At 41.6% G+C, this 17149-nt stretch overlaps 3 protein-coding genes across 5 annotated transcripts; all 3 read left to right on the top strand.

The window, feature by feature from the left end:
- Positions 1 to 1395: 1395 nt before the first annotated feature.
- Positions 1396 to 5001, top strand: natd1 (protein NATD1). Its single transcript, XM_080487891.1, has 3 exons — positions 1396 to 1586; positions 2510 to 2628; positions 3265 to 5001. Exons 1-3 carry the CDS (start codon positions 1487 to 1489, stop codon positions 3379 to 3381), a joined length of 336 nt encoding a protein of 111 aa, XP_080344017.1. The 5' UTR covers positions 1396 to 1486; the 3' UTR covers positions 3382 to 5001.
- A 2390-nt stretch (positions 5002 to 7391) lies between these two features.
- Positions 7392 to 10597, top strand: tmem11 (transmembrane protein 11). The gene is made up of 2 exons (XM_080487492.1): positions 7392 to 7449; positions 9075 to 10597. The coding sequence occupies exons 1-2, from the start codon at positions 7403 to 7405 to the stop codon at positions 9589 to 9591; spliced, it is 564 nt and encodes a 187-aa protein (XP_080343618.1). The 5' UTR covers positions 7392 to 7402; the 3' UTR covers positions 9592 to 10597.
- A 1607-nt stretch (positions 10598 to 12204) lies between these two features.
- On the top strand, positions 12205 to 17030 carry dhrs7b (dehydrogenase/reductase (SDR family) member 7B). Of its 3 annotated transcripts, none has more exons than XM_080487489.1 (7): positions 12205 to 12339; positions 13514 to 13699; positions 13797 to 13915; positions 14366 to 14576; positions 14781 to 14873; positions 14959 to 15111; positions 15335 to 17030. In XM_080487489.1, exons 2-7 carry the CDS (start codon positions 13546 to 13548, stop codon positions 15538 to 15540), a joined length of 936 nt encoding a protein of 311 aa, XP_080343615.1. In that variant the 5' UTR covers positions 12205 to 12339; positions 13514 to 13545; the 3' UTR covers positions 15541 to 17030. The 3 variants fall into 3 exon arrangements, with proteins under 3 accessions (XP_080343615.1, XP_080343617.1, XP_080343616.1); XM_080487491.1 differs by having other exon boundaries at positions 12205 to 12381; positions 15335 to 16761; XM_080487490.1 differs by having other exon boundaries at positions 12207 to 12293; positions 15335 to 16761.
- The last annotated feature ends 119 nt before the right edge of the window (positions 17031 to 17149 follow it).

Raw genomic sequence — 17149 nt, 5'->3', positions numbered from 1 at the left:
TAACAACCACTACAAATCTGATTGAAGAACATGTTGGGTTTTTTTCTGGGAGAAGAACTGGTAAGGTCATGACGTTAAAAGATTCAAAATGTTACTTTAACATCACATCAACTTTGAGTTTGGGTGCCTTTCTGTGTAGAATTTGCATGTGTGTTACCTCCCACAATCAGAAAGACGTTCCCAATCCTAATAACAAATAAACAATTAATGTGTAACAATAGAATTTGGGGGGAGGGGGGGGGGGCACAACTTTTCATCACTGAAATTGTACCAGGTGCAATTGACATACATTAATTGATACAATAATGTACAGTTCAAAAAGATGAAAAAATGCAAAGACTTTTTATTTCAATTCAATTCAATTCAATTCAGTTCAATTCAATTCAATTCAATTCGATTTCTTTTATTTCTTTGTAAAGTACTGTGAATTGCCCTGTGTTTGAATGATGCTCTATAATTAAATTTGCCTTGCCTTGCCTATTGTGTCATAAAACAACATAGTCCTCTTAATGCACTTTTACAGAGGAAACCCCCCCCCCCCCCCCCCCCCGCCCAAACAATTCCACATGAGCAAACATAGCCAAAGGTGGAAAGTAAAAAGTCCCCCTTAGAGAGAGCGAGAGAGAGATTGAATGTTTGTGTAGCAGCTATTTTATTTTTTATGCTTCTTCATGTTTCTGTGTTCACCTGTAGACCTGCCTCATATGCAAGTACTACGTTCACCCACTAGAGGGAGGTTGGGTAAAGTGAGAAGCAAATATATCCTCCAGGTGATAGAAGCCAGGTGAGCAGACACGCCATGTCAGGCTGGCAGATATGCAATATTTAGTTTGGTGTGTTGGAAAGAAGAAATGTAGGAACTCTGTGTTGGGCTGAGCAGAACAAAGATGATAGCATCAACTGTTTGACTGCTGGAAACTAAATGTAATTAAATGGATTAAGATATCTAAGGACAACTTGCTCATTGGACCTTGATCATTGTTGCTCAGTACAAGTTCTCCAGAGTAGCACTTTAACTTTAAAGTGCAGCGACAGTTTGAAATGTATTTAGTAGATGTGTGCTTTAGATGCCTACGGAACTCAACTGTCAGTAATATAAGTGTATAATATAGTTGTATAAGCTAGAATTATTGTGGTATCAAGCAAGCATGCAAAACCACAACAGTCAAAAAGTTAAGTTGACAAAACCTTTCTTTTTTTTTTAAACATTTGTCTTTTCCCGTATTATGATGAACTGCAAAAAAAACCCTTTTCAAACATTTACACGAATCTACAATAACTAAAAATAACAACAGTTAGTGAGACACATACAGTCCACATGGGTTCATGTGTTGCAGGGTTTTCCTCCTCGCGCTGAGACCGCGGGCGCTGATTGGCTGCTCGTCACGTGACCTCACAGCTGATGGAGTGTTTTCATGTAGCCATTTCTGGTTAGCCTCGCTGCAGAGGTAGCAAAGCCCTCGCCTTCAGCTCAGAGAACTGCACCATGGCCCAGGCAGCACAGGCGAACGCCCTGGACGCGAGCAACTCTCAGATTCACGTGGAGCACGACAAGAAGCGCCGGCAGTTTGTGATCAGGCTCAACGGTGAGTTCAATGGCTGAATGCTCGTGAGCTAGGTGGCTAATGGTAGCACAAAGGTAGTTGCAGCTATCTCTGACATCGTCGTCGTTTTTTCTCCATCTGCAGATTAAGACGCGAATATGTTACCCGGTCCACTCGGCACTGTGGTCAAGTGTTTACTGTGGCGGTATTTCCTGTCAGGAAAGAAAAGGAGATCAGGACAATGCATTATTGGAGCGACTGACTTCCTGAACTTTAGTTGCTGATTCTTTTTCTTAACGAAAACGTTTTCCTTTGTTGAGTTAGTGAGAACAACAACAACAACAACAACAACAACAACCCCACACTGTTCCCCAAATAACACTCACTGGTTGTTACTGAAGGCATCAAGGAGAAATAATCTTCAAGTCTGCTTCACACCAATGTGGCCTCAGCTTTTACCTTGTCACTACGTTGCCTCTGTTGTTGTTTTATAACGTTTAGATGATTTGGAAGTTTTTTTTAATGCTTTTTGCCATTTTAATGTTCTAGGTCAATCCCATTTATTGAATCCACAGCTCTATGTATACAACAAAATGGTGGAAGCCTGAATCACCTGAATGGAGATCTTTATCTGCCTCTCTTCACTCAACGTTTTCCAAAAGCACGACTCTGTGCTTGGTTTGACATGCCATGTCTAACTAGGCACTATTTTAATTAGTTTACAACTGTAGAGTGAGCCATAATTATACCTGTGAGTTTTTAATACAAAAACGTTGTAATCACTCTTACTTAAACTTGTGTACAATGCAAGAGGAAGGAAGTATTCAACCAGCTTTGTGTTCTCTTTTGAGCCAAATCAGCATGCCCCAGTAAGGTGGGGTCAGTGTTCCGTCAGCTGCCAGAAATGGGGTGGGGTGGAGGCAAACCTAACACGAGGAAGAGCTTCAACTTGTGTCTGCCCTCAGGATCTCATGATCGAGCAGTTCTACTCTACGAGTATGTTGGAAAGAAGACCGTGGACTTGCAGCACACTGAAGTTCCAGATGCCTACAGAGGGAGAGGGATCGCCAAACACCTGGCCAAGGTAAACCTGGTGGATGTTTCATTTCAGCCTAATTCTTTTTTTTAATACAACTACATCCATATTTGCATGGTTCCATGCATACACTGGTGGTTTCGGGTGGTGGGAAATCAGACTTGTATGTGGACAGAAAAAGAATGTTTAGATTTGTTTTCACCACCATCAATATATTTAGATCCCAGACGTCTGTTGCTCTGAAAAAAGGTGTCAGGTTTTGTGCTGCTGACAAGCCATGTATTTTGGAATTTTGGATGAAACCATGTTGTTTTGATTTGTGGGATAAAGACTATTCTTTCAACAAGAATATGTATTTGTATAAGCTGATATCAAGCTCATCAGTTATGAAGAGTTTTGCATCAGAGAATAATAATGTATCTAATAATCCTTGGGTTTGGTTTTGACATCTTTTGTAAGGATTACATTTTTTTTTTTTTTTTAAGATATTCGGAGGATTTTGCTCTGATACAAAACTACACAGACTTGAGTGGATGACTTGTGTCCCGATGGCTTCAAATTGACTATAAAGCTCAATTTGGCCCAGAATAAACCTTTTTCGGTTTTGACTCTGCTGCTTTTTATGTCTGGCAAGTGTCTAACCCAAGTAATTTGAATGTGGTTTTCTGTGTTATCTGGTGGCAGGCAGCCATGGATTTTGTGGTGGAGGAGGACCTGAAAGCTCACTTGACCTGCTGGTACATTCAGAAATACGTCAAAGAAAATCCTCAGCCACAGTACTTTGAACATATTTATCAATGACGCCACATGGCTGGGTAAGATGCGAAATGGAGAAAAGGACTCCCATGAGATAAAAACTGTGTGACAGCATGCTTCGGAGTTACAGGATGATTCACAACAAAAGGACCTTCTGGGCATTATTAAATATGACACTGAACTGAGTGAATCGAGAGACGACTGATCTCCCACTGAAGACGTCTGTGGCAGGAACATTGAAGCGACAGGTCAGTTTTGTCCACAACTTGTGATTACACTCTCCCAACATGCAAGAAATGTATAAGCTGATCATGACTGTAAAAACAGAGCTACCAAAGGTGAAGCTTGTTACCTCACATAGAATCTTGCAGGGTGTACAACCGAAGTTGACTTGAAGCGTGCAGTGAGAGCAGATTTGGGTCAAATCTTTCCCGGTGTTGCAGATTTCTGTCTGTCTGTGGACTCAGGAGTGGTGAGCTGTGTTACAACATGATGATGTGTGTCTCTGTGTTGGTTCCACTGATAAGCAATGACAGTTTCACTGACTCGTGTATGACTTTTATATCTCAACACATTTTTTTTTCCCCCCATCTTTTCATTGTTTTGTTTTTTAACAGTTTGAGTCCTGAAATCCTTGTATAGGTGATTTTGCATGTGAACCCATCTTTAAAACACGAAGCTAAGCAATATATTTTCTAGGTCTTTGCAATTGGAGTTAGAAATACATTTGATTTAATTTTTTTTTAAAAACACATGTTCTGCATTTTGAGACATTTATTTTTCCCAATTTGTCACTCATGTTCAGATTTTACTTAATCTACTCTCATTCTGTCCAGCAAAAGATATTTGAGGCCCATTTTTAAAGTCGGGAAGTGATTTATTAGATTGTGAATCCAAGGATTTGTCACTCTGAGGGTGCTCTGCTCACTCAGCCTCAGGGTGATAATTGTTTTCTCCACTGTACTCGTATCTTACAGACACTGTGTGATACTTGGGTCTGAGGTCTTTCACTGTGTGGTCCTACACTTCATTGTGGTTGTGGATAAATGTCTCTGCTCACACCAGCAACAATTGCAGCACTGTTATATTCAGGGCATTTACATTCTTCTGTGTCGGTCCTTTGTTCTTTCACTCGGGAAAGTAACACTGGCTGTCTGAAACGTAGATTTTCCTGTGATTTGCTATATTTGTTTTGCCTTACTCACCCTGCTGATGACAAAATGACACAATTCATCACAATAGATATTTTGTAAAACTTTTGTTTTTTGGCTCTCCCAGAGGTTTTGCTGTTGACAATCGTGAAGCGTTAAGGAGAAAAAGGCCTCAGGTTACTGAACACGCTCGGGCAGAAAAGTCCTGACGATCTGCTTGAATCACATTGACATCATTGCAGGAAATGTTTTTCCGTTGTAAGCGTTTTCCTTTGAGTGGCACACACCTCAACTGGCTATTTTAATTGTTGTGTTATTTCATTTTTGTGTGTTATTTTTGGTTTATATTTGTGGGTTACTTTGTCAAGAAACTTATTTCTTGGGTGAACTTCTGAGCAGGAGACCGACAACGGCGTCCAACTGTTCCTGTCCTCGCTACTTTCTGTTCTCAAGACATTTTTGTTTTCCTCCTGTAATTTTTGAGAAATACATGAATAAACAAATCTCATACACATTTCCATGTTGCAATGTCTTTATAGCATAGATACACACAGATATTTCTGAAGTGAAAATGTGATTATTTCTTACTCAGCCACTGTGCTCTCATAACAGTGATGGAATGAGGTGGCATTCTTGTTTTTCCTCACTGTAGATACATTATTAGGTCACTTACCCCATTTTTAATGCAAGTTTTTTTAAATACAGTGAGTTAATTGTTTTAAATTTTGTGATATAAAAGACCTTCAAAGCTGCCCTGTGTTGCTCTTACTTTGGCGCCATCTAGTGGAGAAATGTCAAAAGTACGTAGACACCTTTTAATCCATATTGCATAAAGTCCAGTCAGTTGATATACAGAACATGACTGTAAATGTTTCATGTTTTGTTCTTTACTTTCAGCTCATACTATACAGTGTACAAGTGATGCATCAACACCTACTGTAGATGTTATATATTGAATGGGCTGAAGGGCCTTGACAGCCTGGAAATGCTTTAGAGCGGTTGAACACTTGGCAGTAAGTTTAGCTGGCATTGTACCTTTTCAAAGTTATCATGTCTTTAGGCAATGGTTTGAAGAAATCAACATCACAAACTTGAATCGACCCAAAGGACACCCTGGACCCTGTGAGGAAGGCCACTTACTGCAGTGATGCAATGGTTTGTGTCATCTCGGTTATTAAGTCCAACGTCCTTCAAATACCGCTGACATTGGTCTGCGGTAAAAACAAGGTCTACATTTATAAACCTAACAATTCGTGAAATGGTTCCAGTGTGGTGAATGCAATTACCTTCTTGAACTTAACTGCAGGACATCGATCTATCTTCTTATTTATGGCACTGGAGTCAATCGCAAAGGCAGAGTTCACCCTGGACTGTTCACCAGCTTATCACAGGGCAAACACAGAGAGACAGTCACACACACTCAGACCAATAAGGAGTATTTAGGGTTACCATTTAACCTCACTTTTTTGGACTGAGGATGGAAACCAGAGTACCCAGAGGCTGGAGCAAACTTCACACAGAAAGGTCCAGCCAAATTGAACCCATGACCTTCTTGCTGTGAAGCCAGAGCACTAACCACTGGTTCACTGTGGCCCAACTGCAAGACAGGAGTTGTGAAATTATGTTGGTTTATCTTACTTGACTAATCCAATAAAAATCTTAGTCCATCAATGTAAACATGAGCCAAAAATACAGATTCTGATTAAATATTTGTTGGACATTGAATAAAATGTACAAGGAACTCTTATCAGAAAGAAGTACACAGGCTACTATCATGAAATAGTGGATAAGAGAACTGGTATATGCAACAATAGAAATTGTTATTATAACCATATTACCACTATAAAGTATTGTTTGGGGAAAAGGCCTGATTACCAGTTTATTGAAAAATACACAAATTCATATGGGACTGAAATCACATTGTCAGCTGCTGACATACTTCACTGGTCTGTTGTGACCCGATAGGTGACTGGCAGAAGTCGGAGACCTCGTACAATGGTTGTTTGAGGCGCAGCACTTTGGTTCCAGCTGATCACACATTCCTGGACGGAGCCATTATAGTAGTTACATCCAAAGCGCGTCAGGTTACAACCACAGCACGCAGACACAGACAGAGCACGTGAGGGCAAAATATGGGTGAGTAGATTCCAAACCAGATTTTATATTAATATATTATATACTGAAATGGACTTCAGTATTCAGTCGTCGTAAATTTAACATTGAACATGCAATATATATGTAAAGTATTATTGCTATTTAGTTATGCTCTAGCCACCGAATTAAACAGTACATCTAAAAGAAAATAACCTCTTTATTATATTCTTAAATGTATTCTGGATATGGAATGATCTCTCTTTGTCCCCACAACTATATTTGCATTGTGGGGAAAAAACAACATTAACAGGACACTGCATACCTGTGTGGTAGCACATAGTTCAAAATAATTGTTTGATATTTATACACTCAAACAAATTGTACACATATTAAAGTTTTTTTTTCCAAAAACATTTGAAGGTTAATCACTATTTAAGGTGTCCAGGTATACTTTTCTAATAAGCTTGAACACTCTGAAGTTGGGTTTTTGTTTTGTACATGTCAAATTGTGATTGAGACGCAAACACATACACATAGAAAATTTCTCAAATCGTGTTCAATATCTCTAATTTCCTGCTTTGCCACGGATTAAGTTCGTAATGAAAGTGTGAGTAAATCTACCTTCCCAAAAGATCTGACCTCTCAAACTTCTATGTGCCATTACAAAATACGTAAAAGCAGGTACCCTGGCTTTATGGCACCATGGGATTTGTAGTCTGTACTCCCGTCCGCCCAAGGCAGCCTACTGTATCCCCACACCACATTACCCAGAAAGCTTAGGGCTGTCTTACGTCAACAGCAATCACAGTTGTATCTCCAACATGGCGTCGCTGGGAAGGAGGCGCGGTGTCCCAGTAAGCAGGGAGAGGTCAGTTACTCCACATCTTGGTCATTAAACGAATATGTTTTAATATGCTGCACTGTTTTGTCGATGTCACCATGCGATAGATCTCAAACGTGCATATGGTTTGGGACTCAAAGTCACGCGCCCACACGAGGAGTTGGAATTTCAGCGCCTGGTTAGCTAGCGTTAGCAGGCTAGCGTGCACGGCTAGCTGTCGTTAGCGGGGAAACAAACCAGCAGCTCATGTGATGTTTTGGAGATTTCACCGCAGCCGGTTAACAGCGGGAAAAGTTGAGTTCTCACACTGAACACCGCGGCGACACCACACGGATCACGCGGCGCGGTGTTGGCTCGGCCAGCGGTGTTGTCCGTGGTGTTTGTCGACCTGTTCTCAAAGTAAAATGGGACTCAACTTGGCTGGCCAGTCCTCCAACTTTCTACCATGCGATCGGTCCGCTGATGTGCCGCAGGAACATCATGTCCTGGGCTCGCTGGTCCAAGAACTACTTTGACTCATATGTTAAACAGTCTTTGGTGATTCGAAGGTGATGGTTTTGGTGTTTGTGGGCAATTAACCTTGTCCGATTGGTGTTCGTGGACGGGCAGGCCTCAGAGTGCGGCCACTAATCTACACATCGTTATCTCTCCTCAAACACAACTCCAGGAAGAATATTCTACCAAAAGCTGAAACATCATTCAAATTCACTTTCAAACACAAAGTATTCAAAGCGTGAGCCAGGCCGTTTCCAATAACATGTTTTAAAAATGACTACATGTTGCTCTTTATATATACGAGATAAACAATATTAAATATTGTCAATGAGTTTTAGATAGAAATTTAAAATCAGTACTTCCTGTGTGACTTGCGTTTTCATTCAATAATAAAGTCCCGACAAGAAATCTTACTATGCACGTTTTTTATTTAGCCTTAGAAATTGTTAGATTATCTGCATCTAAATGTTGAATGTCACTGCAATGAAGAACAATCATCAACCTAATGTCCTTCAGGGGTGAAACCTAAACACGTATAGCATGCCTGCTGTCTGACTTTGTAACGCCAGGAATCTGTCAGCTCTTACATGTGATGGCTGTTCTGTAGCTGGATGTGTGGCAGTATAGACTGTATAACCCTGTCTCATATGTGGATATTTTGTAGGATGTATCCTAGAAATACCCTAAGATCCGAAGACAGCTGGGATGTATCATTGTATTTAAATAAGATATTGGTGCATCAATTTAGAGTCGTGGTAGTTTCAATGCTAGTGGAGAAGTGACTAAACAGGAACACGTTAACAGAAAACCTGTCATTGGTTGCTTTTTATGGCAACACGTAAGCACTGGAAATCTCAATCTCAAGTGTTGGGTTTGCACAAATCTTGACGGGATTAGATCAATTAAAAGAAACTCCTGTGGTCCGTTCGTGTCTCAAAATGTTGGTGCCACAAGAAAAAGAGGGGGAAAAAAATAATGGTGTTAATATCATCATTCATACATTTTATTTGTGCCATTTGTTTCTACGTTACAAATGTCAGTTTATGAGTCTTTTGTCTTTTCTGCTGCGCTCTGGAGCAAGGCACTTTCACTACAAGTCTGAACACACTTGTTCGCCATTCTTACTGTTACCCATGTGTTGTTCTGTCTTTGCACAGGGGAGTGATGGCAGCATCCGACTGCTACATTGTGCACGAGATCTACAATGGGGAGAATGCACAGGACCAGTTTGAGTATGAGCTGGAGCAGGCACTGGAAGCCCAGTATAAATACATTGTTATCGAGCCCACGCGGATCGGAGACGAGACGGCCCGTTGGATTACTGTGGGCAACTGCCTGCACAAGACGGCTGTGTTGTCAGGTGCCGCTTGCCTCCTGACACCGCTTTCACTGCCCGTTGAATACTCACGCTATGTGGCGCTTCCTGCCGGCGCCCTCAGCGTGGCCTGCTCCGCACTCTACGGGATTTCATGGCAGTTTGACCCCTGCTGCAAGTACCAGGTGGAATATGACAGCCAAAGACTCTCGCGGCTGCCTCTGCATACACTAACCTCCTCGACACCCGTGGTACTGGTACGCAGGGATGACATCCACAGAAAGAGACTCCATAACACGATAGCACTGGCGGCCCTGGCCTATTGCGCCAAGAAGATCTATGAACTCTATGCAGTATGAGTGCACTCTGAAGAGAATTTACGAACCGACAGAAAAAAGGAAGAAAAAAAACAAACAAAAAAAGAGAACCTACCCACCCCAGATGTAAGAAAAGTGGAAGTCACCATCAGGCCCAGCAGTTAGCTCCACATGTGGTGGGCGCTTCTATTTTGAACTTTGGTCAGAGGAATATAGTTAAAACTAGAAGGAATTTGTTTTCTCCCCCCTTTACATTTCCTTTACTTCTTTGTGACGACAGCACACTTATCTCAGTAGTTGCGCCCCATCCCCTGCGCTTTCCACCTGCATCCCGACACACAAGCCAGTGCACAAGGATGTGACGGCAGTTCCTCTGGACTGAATCGTCTTGGAGTTGAAATGGACAGACATGTTTTGTGTACCGAGCTGTGATCCCTCGTAGTTTTACTGTACCCCGTTCTTCCTGATCAGTACATCACCTTTCATTAAACTTTAGGATATTTCAAACAGACTTTCCTGTATGTTATTTTACGTTTTGTCATGAAATGATTTCTCAAGGATGTCCAGAGGAGAGAGAATAGATCTATCTTGTTTGAGATTGTGTGTTTATGTAGTCGTTTGCGTGAGAACAAGTCCAAGTATGATTTTTGAGAGGCTACCTTTCTAATGGCTTATTTTGTGGGGATGAAATCCCTCACGTTATCAGTCATCCTTCCAAGTTGTGTTTTCCATTTATGTCAAGCTCGTATAGAAACTGTTGGACTCTCTGGGTAGCCCATAAAGATTTATTTTGTTTTGTAAGTTGGTCCAATGGTGTGCCTCCCATACATCGTCATCCTCACTTAAGCAGAGCGTGAAGAAAGAGCTGTTATTCAACACGAGGCCCCCAGATGTGAATAGGTTTGAGTCCTCTGTGACAATACAGAAACTGATTAAAAGTTAGTCGTATTAAAAAAAAAAAAATGGACTACAGGCATACATGTCACACAGACATTTGTTTTGCCTATGAACAGCAAAACCATTATAAGATGTTTTCCACTGACTTGGATGGACTTTAGCTCAGTTGAAAAGCGTTTGGCTGTTCATGTAAATGTTCAACTGATAACTGACCTGAAATGTAAAACGAGATGCTTTTGTGTGACATCAGTGATCTTTGCATGGGAAATGTGCTCAAGGTTCCGATAATTGTGAATAAGCAATGAAAGCAACAGACTATTTTAACGGAAGATGTGGCAGGAATCAAGAAAACAGTTTTCAAGCTATGCTGTATTTGTTCACATGGACTTTGCAGACACGGCAAGGCTGTGTATTGGATGTGGGAAACCATCGGCTCCTTGCATATCTGGCAAAGTCATTTTAAAAGTGCAAAACATTAATAAAGTTTCTTTATGTACACACTATATGTCAATTATGAAAATGCGATTTCCATTCACCGTGGATCTGATGAGTAGAGCTGGACTAAGGAGGCGGCAGCTCTGAAGCACAAGGATAAACACTCAAGTCTGGTAGAAGAAAATCTCATTAGTTTGCTGATTGGTGGCCTTGGCAGGGTCATTAGGTTTCAGCTGACACCAGGCATGGCACACAGGAGTTTAGTTGTTTGATCTATCAACTAATTTAAGCAGCACTGCTACAACTGATGATGCAGATGTGCCTCGGTCATTATTGAAGAGCTTTAGAATTGGGACATGACTTCACCACGACCAGTTTTGTAGAACGCTATAACAATCATCTTGTACACGGCTTTATCCACGTAGGGCTGTGAAAGGCTGCAGGCCATCAGCTGGCAATGGCCCAAGTCAGTTTACCCTCTGGACAGGTCATCAGTTAATCACAGGACAAACACATCCACACCTATAATCTTTATAAATCTTAAATACAATATTTTGGTTGTGATATTTTCACTTTGAGACAAGAGTGCCAAATGCTACAACATTGTATTGACCAGCCTTCATCTTGTTATGTATAAATGAAATCCTTGACCTATTCCAGTCAAACTGTGATTAAAAAAACATACTGAATTGCTTCACATGGACATGTTTCAATTGTTTATCTTCAAGGCGGGTATCTTTTCGGACAACAATATTACAACTGGGTTGGGATTAGATAGTATTACAACCCAAGCCACATTTATTAGTGGATGACATACAGGGTGATTACACTGTCTGGAGATATGTCCCAGCAGCAACACAAACCTACAGCCTGAGCAATCAATTTTCTTTATAAACTCTGCTCTAACACACAGACTCAGTTTGGCTCCATCCTAAATGAAACACCTTAACAGCCTTAACCTACCTAATAGCAGAATTTTATTTATCGAATAAGTACTTCTTATGTTATCCTCTTTAGTGGATGATGACCAGTGACTGGTATTCATCTTGTGTGGGATCTCCAATGTAGTTTCACTAGCGTGTGTTGTCGAAGTGTTGGAAGTCACACAAAAGGTCCCTAAAGAAGGAAATCTTGTGCTTGTTGGTGACTTTAAATTTGAAATCCGGTAGCTCTTTGTACATAATTTGCACTAGCTGGTACACATATGGCTTTGCACTCAAGGTTATGAAAACAAATTAATTCATCTGTCTATTAGAAATTTGCAAATGAGAAGGAAAGTGGCGATACCGATTTGCAGAAACTACAAATCCCATGATCCTTTGCGCGGAGACTCCAGAAGTCCTCCATCCAGTTCTGTGGTCCAGGCTTGGTCGTCTTCCAGAGGCGCAGCTCACATCTCCAACCCTCTGCTGGTGTGTACCCCGGAACACCGCCCAGGAAGACCCCCCAGTGAGATCTGTGAGGCAACATTTATCCAAAACCCTTCGTTTTTCTAAAGCGGTTTGTTCCACACAAATACGCGCGTGCGGTAGCATTAGCCTCACTAGCTTCCACACTGTTAACCTACCTGTAGATATTTTACCTGCATATGTTTACAAGCTTGTGTGAAAAACTGATGTTTATGCAGCAAAGTTCTTCAAACTGTCGCATCTATTATGAGCTGAGTCGCCTCTGATATCACTATTAAGCCCATAAGCCAGTGAAGCTCACATATGGAACTCCAGTGTAATTACTATTATAGAGAACCATTATAACAAACAAGAAAAGATTAGTGTTGTTGTCCTTCCTTTCTCTCACTGCTCAGGTGTAAACTGTTAAATTGTTAATGATTTGATTGCTTATAATGCATTGTTAGGTTTCAGCCTAATTATTGTAAACAGAACTATGAGAAGTTGCCTTACAGCTTAGTTTGGTTCGATCCATATCACAGAACACAGTTTGCGCAAGTGTGTTGCCTTTAAGAAGACACTGTAAATAAACGCAGTTACAGGTTAAAATCTGAGCCCTCACACAATCTGTTAAAGATGATTACACTGTTACCTTGATGCTGCTTCAGTGTGTCCTGCTTCGCAAATGGAACAATTGGAAGGGGCTTAACTGTGATGTGGACAAACATCTCCAATCCCTCCAGTGTGAGAGCATGAGAGCTTACAGAAAACTAACAGTCAAGGTCACATTATTGCATATTGAGAGTGTTTTTGTGTTTGTCTCAATTCAACTAATTTGAATGGGGGTATTTATCTCTGGAAACAGCTTAGAACTGGACTAAATAAAGCTGCTGTTCATATAATCAAATATATGCTCCATTACTTCAGATTGATACCTATTTTAGCCACAAATAAAGATGGATGATTGAAGTCATATCAGAAAGTGGCCTTTTGTTTAGCTCATTAAAAAACTTAAGTGTAAGAATTATGAACTTGAAAAAGCTAAATACATGTTAATAGTTAAGGCCTTGACTTATTTCTCCACTGATGTTATTATCATTTATCGTCCATCAGGAACAGTCAAATTTAAGTAGGTGTTTTATATGTTTGCATTGCCAGCTCACTGAGATTGTAATAATTGTCTTTAAATTGGTAAATCATCCAAAACTTTTTCTAACAAAATTTCTTTTGTGCTTTTGATTTAGCTGGTGTGGAGTGTTGAGGGAGATTGTTCGCCATGGAGCGCGTTCTGGGAGGAGGACTGCTCCCACTGGCTCTGACAAGTGTGGGTGTCTTGCTGCTGTACCGCATACTTCTCCGCCTCAGACAAGGAGCCTCTGTGCAAGATGCCGTCGTGGTCATCACAGGGGCCAGTTCAGGACTTGGCAAAGGTCGGCGTGCAATGCATTTCATTTCCCTTTCAGCTCTCCTCAAATGATCTTTACTATGCTGATGCTTTGTCATGTTGTAAATATCGACGTGTTGCAGAGTGTGCACGGGTCTTCCATGCGGCAGGCGCACGGCTCGTGCTGTGTGGACGGGATGCAGGCCGCCTGCAGCAGGTGGTCCAGGAGCTTACGGCAAGTTCTGCAGATGCACAGAAGGAGGTGTGTACACATAACCACAAGCATCTGAGGCCATGATCACTCCTAACCTTTAATGTCTCTTCTTTGAAAAAGTCAATGCTGGTCTAAAAGCAATGTGTTATTTTTGTCATATAATACTGTTTATTATTATAAATACTCTTTTATTCAAAGATGATTCATTTAACTTTGAATTACAAAATTAGATCATGTTTGTAAACTAACAAAACATTCTTTAAATGTGTACCTCATTTAGAAAACAGTGTCCTACTTTGCTTTTTATTTTATTTTAAATTTGATATTTTCTGATTGAATACACATCCCATGATATTTGAGCTACTATTAGTGGTTGTATGTGTCTGTATTAATTGGAAAGCTATTAGAAGACCCATAATGGACAAATAGAGTTGTTTGAACTGAAACTGTGAATGTGTGGGTATTGAGGACGGCTGCAATGTGGTGTTCATCCTCCAGACTTACACCCCCAACACCGTCATCTTTGACCTGGCTGACACAGACACTGTGGATCGAGCTGCAGAGGAAATCCTGAGATGTTACGGACAAGTGGATGTCCTCATTAACAACGCCGGTATCAGTTACCGTGGCAACATACTGGAGACTCACATTTCAGTTCAACGGGATGTTATGGAAACAAATTACTTTGGGCCCATCGCTCTTACTCAAGGTGAGTAGTGAGCACGGCCACAATAGTTTACATGGCGAGATGCTGTGTAACACGTGTCTGTCATAGTCACATTAGTGCTGAATGCAGTGTTGAGTGTGCTTATATGATGCACGGCCAGAGAAATGTGTAATCATTAAGGATGCAAGTAATTCAAAACAAATATACATATTTTATTATCTTCTATAAATCCTGTATCTTCTTCAGCTCTCCTGCCCTTCATGGTCCGCCGGCGCAGTGGCCACATCGTGGTCATCAGCAGTGTTCAGGGCAAGATAGCGATTCCTTATAGATCAGCTTGTGAGTAACCTCACTCCCCGTTCCATACTGAAGTTTCCTTCTTTGCCCCTTTGATTGTGAACGAAGCCTCACTGTGTTTGAGCAGATGCGGCGTCCAAGCATGCGACTCAAGCGTACTTCGACTGCCTGCGGGCCGAGATGGAACGCTACAAGATTCCAGTGACAGTGATCAGCCCCGGGTACATCAGCACCAACCTGTCGCTAAACGCCGTCACGGGAGACGGATCCAAGTACGGAGGTGAGTGGTGAGCGGCGTGTGTGTGTTTGTGTCTGAACTCAGAGTAATGAAATAATATCCAGTGTAACAGCGGAGGACAACAAGCTTGAAGTCCTGCTGCACCACAAAAGTAGCAAACCTCACAGCGTCAGATCACGTAAAGTCACGAATAATGACTTGGTAACTTTCTGTCTGTGTGGTGCCATCAATGCCAAATGTTTCTTGTCTGTAACATTGTCTTTAGTCTTGGACAAGACCACAGCGGCGGGTCGGGACCCCGGAGAAGTGGCTCAAGCGGTCCTGGAAGCCGTCCGTCACAGGAGCAAAGATGTTGTTTTGGCCGGAGCTCTGCCCACTCTGGCTATCTACCTCCGGACAATGTGGCCCGCGCTCTTTTTCAAGCTCATGTCTTCACGTGCTCGCAAGGAGCAGAAAGCTAAAGACGAGTGACGCAGCGGCAGGTGACGGCCAGCGGCATGTTGGAGGCACGGAGGCCGTTACAGGAAACAGACTGTTGGAGGCCGTCGTCGTCACGGTGCCACGGGTCACTCATCCTCTGTGTCTGACATCTGATAGAAGCCAGCGGTCTGCATGATGTCACTGGGTGGTGTGGATGCAACAGTTTATAATAATCCCAAACCAGCGATTAAATCTCTCAAAATCAGACTGTACTACCAGACGTCATTCTGGATCATTTGTTTCATGTTAATCTCGTAGCCCACCGCTGAAAATGTTCCTCGGAACATTATTGTGTACGAGGGAAACACTGCTTATCTCTGTGCAGGACAAACACGCTGAGTCTACTGCTTCAGTTTCCTGTTCAACTCGGCCAACTTAATTTCACTCCAGATAAACATCACACAGCCATGTTTATGTGTTCGCTGCAGATTCCTGTTGAAGAACGAGTTGAGTTCTTATGAAGGATGCTGCTCACATATCAGGGTCATGTTAAGATGTTTAAAGGAAGTACAAATACAAGTTTGTCTTTATTTTGTGTGCATGCTGGGGATGGAGACCGTTTCAGTCAGCAGACACTTTACGGATTACCTTCGATGAATATCTTCATATAAAGCAAGGAAGTGTGTCAGAAAAAATCCCAGGGAGAACATGCAAACGTCTCACAGACAGACCACAGCCAGATATCAGACTGGAGTCTTCTTGTTTTGTATCATCAGAGATAACTGCTGCACAGCAGTCTACAATCATGTGTTTCATTATTTCCACGATTCACTTGACAGATGAGCGTCAGTAAAAATGTAAATATCGCTGCAGCTGATCCGAGCTCAAATGAAAAGATAAAAGAAGAATCCAAGAAGATAAACAAAAATAAAAGAATGTCGTGCTGCTGCAACTCTCATATCTCATTTCTGAATGCTGCAAAGGTGAGTGAGGCACAGGGGGAACGTTATTACTTCACCCAAGAAGTCCTTACCCTGGAATCAAACACAGGTCTTTCTGTGTTGAGGAGACATTGCTCAGTCTTCATGCTTGTGTTTTTAAGCTCAATGTGGCTCTAATATCGAACGGTGGTGGAGTAGTTTGCACTCGCACTTCCAAGAGATGGAATCGAATTTGACTAGAAAACGGCCTTTTATCTGTGTGGAGTCTGCCTGTTCTTCGTACGTATGTGTGGGTTTCCTCATGTTCAAAATAAAACATGTTTGAATGGCCAGTGGGTGTGGATGTGAGTGTGTGTGGTTGCTGCCTTCACATTCAGCTGATCAGCTGCAGACCCTGTGACCCTGAGTTTGATAAAGCTGTTTAGAATATGGTTGTGATGCTCAGAGCTCTTTTAGTTCAGGACCCACATGCAGCCTGGTTTCATCTAAACTGAGCCAGACCAGTAAAGCCACAGTGAAGTACTGGTAATTTATAAAGAACCATAAATCCAAATGTGACCTTTTTGTTTTGGTGAAAAGAAATACAGCTTTTTAAATTTGGTTGTAACGAGATTGAATTTTGTATTAATCTGCAGAAAAATCGAAATAATCTAATGAGGCTAATGTCAGTAGAAGCTTGACACTTCTGAAGATGCACAATGTCTGCAGACACCGGCAGT

The sequence above is a fragment of the Lipophrys pholis genome, assembly GCF_963383615.2.
Source record: "Lipophrys pholis genome assembly, chromosome: 19".
Lineage (NCBI taxonomy): Eukaryota > Metazoa > Chordata > Actinopteri > Blenniiformes > Blenniidae > Lipophrys > Lipophrys pholis.
This window is presented reverse-complemented; position numbering and strand designations above follow the sequence as displayed.

Coding starts and splice junctions, on each gene's coding strand:
- tmem11 (XM_080487492.1), top strand. CDS start 7,403: ATGGCGTCGCTGGGAAGGAGGCGCGGTGTCCCAGTAAGCAGGGAGAG. Junction 7,450..9,074: donor GTCCCAGTAAGCAGGGAGAG/GTCAGTTACTCC, acceptor GTCTTTGCACAG/GGGAGTGATGGCAGCATCCG.
- natd1 (XM_080487891.1), top strand. CDS start 1,487: ATGGCCCAGGCAGCACAGGCGAACGCCCTGGACGCGAGCAACTCTCAG. Junction 1,587..2,509: donor GTTTGTGATCAGGCTCAACG/GTGAGTTCAATG, acceptor GTCTGCCCTCAG/GATCTCATGATCGAGCAGTT. Junction 2,629..3,264: donor TCGCCAAACACCTGGCCAAG/GTAAACCTGGTG, acceptor ATCTGGTGGCAG/GCAGCCATGGATTTTGTGGT.
- dhrs7b (XM_080487489.1), top strand. CDS start 13,546: ATGGAGCGCGTTCTGGGAGGAGGACTGCTCCCACTGGCTCTGACAAGT. Junction 13,916..14,365: donor CTGCAGATGCACAGAAGGAG/GTGTGTACACAT, acceptor TTCATCCTCCAG/ACTTACACCCCCAACACCGT. Junction 15,112..15,334: donor AGACGGATCCAAGTACGGAG/GTGAGTGGTGAG, acceptor CATTGTCTTTAG/TCTTGGACAAGACCACAGCG.